The 5,435-nt window shown below is 43.7% G+C and overlaps 1 protein-coding gene across 1 annotated transcript in view; it reads left to right on the top strand.

The window, feature by feature from the left end:
* Positions 1-2,879, top strand: part of CCDC174 (coiled-coil domain containing 174) — a 25,967-nt gene extending 23,088 nt beyond the window's left edge. The window contains exons 10-11 of the mRNA XM_014306700.2: positions 511-645; positions 1,686-2,879. Coding sequence (XP_014162175.1) covers positions 511-645; positions 1,686-2,725 — 1,175 coding nt within the window. The 3' untranslated portion in view covers positions 2,726-2,879. The remainder of the gene's footprint in view (positions 1-510; positions 646-1,685) is intronic.
* Positions 2,880-5,435: the final 2,556 nt, after the last annotated feature.

The raw sequence follows: 5,435 nt of genomic DNA, 5'->3' as shown, positions 1-5,435 counted from the left end.
GTTGAGGCTAGAGCTGCTGACATTATACTGGCTTTTTCTTCTATGAAGATGAGGTAGAACAAGTAGTAACAAGGCATTTTGATATCATTCAATATACACTGTGACAGTTTCAGTGCAGTGTGTGAATTGGAGATACAGCTGACTCTGGGATTTAGGATAATGAATTTGAATTCTAATCCTGTCTCTGTGCTGTCTCTCGTACAACACTGATAGTCAACTTGTACTGTCTGTCTCCCACTGGAAAATGGAGCTGAAATTTTACTGTGTCAGAATTCCATGCAAGTGATTAACTGTGAAGTGTACTGGAAATGAAGAACAGCATCGTGCCACTGCTCACTGCTATGGTTGTTCAGAAGAATAAGAATGCAAATTGTTTTCTCCAGTAAATGAAATAGAGATACTGTTCTTATTGGAGATATATGGAAATGAATGTTCTTATTTTTAGCTGTGAGAGTCATATAGATTTTATTCTGTAACTGACAATCTCTACTGTCTCTTCCTGTAACACAGAGGTGAAAGGTGCTGCTGAGGAACCAGAACCTCCAAGACTTACTGCAGCAAGTAGGAAGGTAGAGGTCATCATCCAGGAGAGGAGAGATACAAAGCCTGGAGTGCCTTATGTCCGAGAGTGGGATAAAGGCAAAGGTAAGGAAATGTAATTCAGGAGCATTGTTGGGAAAGAGCATGTACACTGCCACTTCCATTTGTGTTTCATGACCACAGTATGGTAAGACTGAGAAGCACTGAAATTCTTTCTGCCTTGGTACTGGTGACTCTCCAGTGTTCAGGGCAGTGACTGACAAGGATGCCTTAGTGCCAGTAGCTGCTGTAATGTGCCCAAAAGTTTTCTTCTATATGAGTTACTGCATTTCTGGATGATCTTGACAGGTTGACAGAATGACAAATTCTGTAGTTCATAAGATGTACTGTGTGATCTTTTCTTGATATATTCCTGTGGTTTCTGCTACCTGATAGGATGTATCACACAAACAGGTCCAGCACGATACTAAAACATGATTCAAGCAGAGACCACTTCAGTGCCTGTGTCCCATTTTGAAGCATCTTCCTTGCCACAAAGTGATGGCTGTCTTGTAGCTCCTTCCCAAATCTATTAACTCATTAATTGAAGCTCATGCATATTCTTCTAATCTGACTTTTGAGTAAAAGCAAACAAGGAATAGACAAAGCACATAAATGCCCACCTTCTTTAGTACTATAACAGCACTATTCCTCTTCTATGCAATACTGGTATTTCCAGATTCTTTATACTTTTCAATCTTTATGTTCCATTAGTGAACATCACTGTGAGGGGAAACTTCAGGATTCCATTAAACCCCCAAACTTTCAGATCCTATCTCGTAAATCTTTTTCTTCTCTGACATTATTTTTTTCCTTCCTCTGATGAAGCCTGGTATCTCACCAACACCCAGGCAGCACTGCAGCAAATACTACACTCAGAAAGCAGAGGACAGCTTACTCTGAAATGGAAAGTGAACTAACTGTGGTTCACTGAAGGAATCTGCACTAGATTCTTGTGTTTCCATGTAGTATGAGGTGGAAAAGGAACTTCAGGTGGCTTTACACAGTTGCATCTTCTTTGTTTGCCAGTTTGTTTTCCTTCCTGCCTGACTGACCTTTAGACCTTGAAGTCTATGCTAAATCTACCATTTTCCTGTTTCTAACAGAACTGATGTTTGGACAATGGGAAAAGAAACAGGAAGAACTTAGAGATGAGCGAGATCCAGAATTTGCACCACCTTCTGATTACTTTTTGGGACAAAAGAAAGATGACTATCTCCGAAGTCGGAATTTGAACAGTTCTGAAACCTCCTCTGAAAAACTGGAAATGGAGAGTGCACAAAACCCACAGAGGCCATCGGTGCCAGGGGGCAGTGGCAGCAGCACTGGAGATGTGCCACCATCACCACAGCCTCCCAACAGCAACGTTCCAGTTAAGCCAGGGTCAGCAGATCCCAGTGGCTGTGACACTCAGGGCATGTCATCAGCAGAGGATGACAGCAGCGATGACGAGGACATGCCACCACCAGCACCAGCTTATGGCTATGGTGCCCGAGGTGTGCCACCCCCACTGCGGGGTTACGGCTACAGCGCCCGAGCCGTGCCACCGCCCATGCCAGCCTATGGCTACGGCACTGCCCACGTGCCCTTCCCAGTGCAGGCTTATGGCTATGGAGCACCAGCAATGGTGCCACCAATGCATGGGTATGGCTATGGCACTCCTGAGGTGCCCTTTGCAATGCAGGCCTATGGCTACGACACCCAGGGTGTGCCACCAGGAATGCAGACCTGCGGCTGCAGTGCCCAGGATGTGCCACAAGGAATGCAGACCTGTGGATGCAGTGCCCAGGATGTGCCACCAGGAATGGACACCTGTGGTTGCAGTGCCCAGGATGTGCCACCAGGAACACAGGTCTGTGACCTCAGCAGCCAAGATGTGCCACCAGGAATACACGCTTGTGGATGCAGCAGCCAAGATGTGCCACCAGGAACACACACCTGTGACTGCAGCAGCCAAGAGATGCCACCAGGAACAGACACCTGTGATAGCAGCACCCAAGATGTGCCACCAGGAACAGAGGACAGTGGCTGCAGCACCCAGGATATGGCACCTCCAGCGCAGACTGACAGCAGTGACACTCCAAATCAGGAACCACTTTACCAAAGTTTAGATGATATGCTCTCTTATTATAGACAAGTGACTTGAGCTGAGCAAAAAGATAAGCAAGAACTATGATCTAAAGAACTGGAATATAATTAATTACGTGCTCAGCAGAATATTATTTTCCCACATACGGGAAAAATAAGTTTCTGTAAGTACATTAGAATAAATCTCCTGGATGCCTAAGCTATACATCTCAGCTATATTATGCCCTGTTTGTTTTTTTTTATTCTTCCTTCTTCACTAAAATTCAACTCTTTGACACTTAGACCTGAACTTAAGGGTATATGAATTACTTGTTTGCAAGAGATAAACTCCTTTAGTTGGTTGCTCCCAGCTGGCTTCTGGTTTGGAGGTACTACAAGTTCAGTGACATCCATAGAAACAGTATGGAAATGGTAGGTCCTCTGCTGCCAAACACAGAATGATTTTGTTCCTCACTTAATCTCCTCTCTTTTAGGAAGTGCAGAATATTATCTAGTGAACAGTGGTGGTTCACATGGCCTCTGCATTCCTGAGGTCCATATATAGCTCATAATTCTGTGCAGCATTTTAGAGTGGAGACATTGCAGAAATCAATAAATAATGATGGGTAGGCTGAAAATAAACAAAACACTGAAGCAGAAGCCTTGACACCTGAAATTACTGTCTTACTGGTTTAGAAGATCCTCTCATAATTCTCCAAGTGTGTTTTTCTTGCATAAGGAGTTACATATATGGCTTTATTTAATACTTTTTTTCTCAAAAGCTGTGATACTGGAGTCATTAAATATAAAAGCAGACCAATCTCTACCAAACTAATTTTTATTTTAGAATCTTAGTAAATGAGAATACTTACTTGCCATGTAGAAGATTTTTATTTCTGAAGGTAATTTAGATCACTCCACTTGTATTTTAAAAGCCTCATACAAGGATAAGACCTAGAAAAGCATGTTAGAATGGGCAATTGCATAGATTGTTAAATGGCAGAGATAAAATAGTGAACATTTAAATGCAACAGAGAACTGGCCAAAGAGACAAAACTGATTTGCTCCTCTTGTGTGCTTCAGTCAGATCTCAGGCTGCTCTGCAAGCCTGGTGAACAGCAAGATGTTCAGTGTGACTGAAGGACGTGCAGAAGAACATATTCTGTCCCCAAATTCTAATTTAGCCTCAGCTCCTACACCACTGGCTTTTGCACTAGAATTTGCAGAGCCGGAACAGTGCATTACAATTATATATTAATGTAACCTCAGAATACTATTCTGAAGTAATATAATACCACTATCCCAATTTTGAAGAAAATGAGGATGGAAAATGTCTTAGAGAAGGTCATACCCAGTTTTCCAGATGGGCTGATTTACACTGAAGAAAGTTTCCTCTTCTAAGACCTCACAGAATCAGTATCTGGAAGCCATTCAGAGCAGGATATAATTTCCTTGGAGCTCCACTAACTCTAAAGAGTGGCCAAAGTCTTTTCAAACACTAGAGCTTGACTTGAATTGATTATGGCAATTGTATCCTTCAACGGATTTCCCTACAAAGAATATTTGTGTCTATTTTGCTGCTTTTTTAATTGACATCCATTTCCAGCTGCCTTTTGGACTTTGTTTTTTCTGTGCCCTTCAGACTGTGATAATTTTATGTGTATCTATGGTTTAGGAGTTACATTGTCTTTGCATTAGTTTAACATTGAGCTGGAGCTGCAGTAAGGAATGAAATGCCATTTATTACATAGTGTTATGTAAAAAGATACAATCAAAGTGTTCCTTTGTTTAGTTTCATTTCCACAGCCTAATATTAAGCAGGAGGGCTCTTGGCCAGCAGGGCGGTTCAGAGCCTACATTAAAGTTAAGCCTGTTGAGAACAGCTCTCACTGCAGTGATCTGTCACTTTGCCATTTGGTCTCCTTCCCTCTTCTATTGCTTTTTTGCTGAAATGCTTTCTGCGTATTGTCTCATGCTGTGGAGCACACATTTCTGTTCACTGTCCTCCCCTCAGACCACCTCAAGTTAGCTTGGCTGGGATCAGCAACCTCATTCATTTCATTCAGTAATTGCTGGGGCAAACAATTCCTTATTGATACACTGCCAAAGTTTTATTTCTCCCATATTTTGGAGCGTGTTGTCTCCCTGTCCCTCTTCCTCCTCGTTTAAACCACCCCCCAGGTTACACACCAGTGGGAATGGGGGTGAGGTGGGCAGTGTGGGCAGGGATCTGCCACCACCGGTGTGTGACTGAGAAAAGTGAAGTAAAGCCAGCTTGTGCTCTCACTGAGTATGCAGAACTGTGAGCACAGTCTGTCTCTGGTTGTGTTTCATGGGCTGGAGCTCTGCCCCAAGAGGTACCAGTGGTGCCTTGTGTTGCCTTCAGTGTTCTGCACAGAGCCAGGAGCAGTCCCTGCTCTGTATCTAAGGCAGCTTTGTCCTACATTTTTGTATGAATAGTTTTCTGCTACCAAAGGTACCCTTATCCAAAATGCAAGAATGATGCAATCTTGAATTTCAGCCTTCACATGCTCTATCTGGCTGGCAGGACTCAATCTGATGTCCAGAAAAGTACTTTTAGAGAAGACAATTTCCTCAGTATCACCAAGGGCTGATTTATCCCCTTTTGGAGGACAGCAGGGCTCTGATGTTCCTATGAACCACCGGCCCGTGAGATGAGGCTCATACACGGGGTAGGAACTACGTGCCTGCAGCTGTGTGAGCTCAGGGACCGGCGCCGCATGGCTCGCCGGCTGCTGGGGGCTCGGGCAGAGGCAGCGGGGGAGCAC

The sequence above is a fragment of the Geospiza fortis genome, unplaced genomic scaffold (assembly GCF_000277835.1).
Source record: "Geospiza fortis unplaced genomic scaffold, GeoFor_1.0 scaffold70, whole genome shotgun sequence".
In the NCBI taxonomy this organism is placed as follows: domain Eukaryota; kingdom Metazoa; phylum Chordata; class Aves; order Passeriformes; family Thraupidae; genus Geospiza; species Geospiza fortis.
The sequence above is the reverse complement of the archived record's forward strand: the minus strand, read 5'-3'. Positions and strand labels throughout refer to the sequence as shown.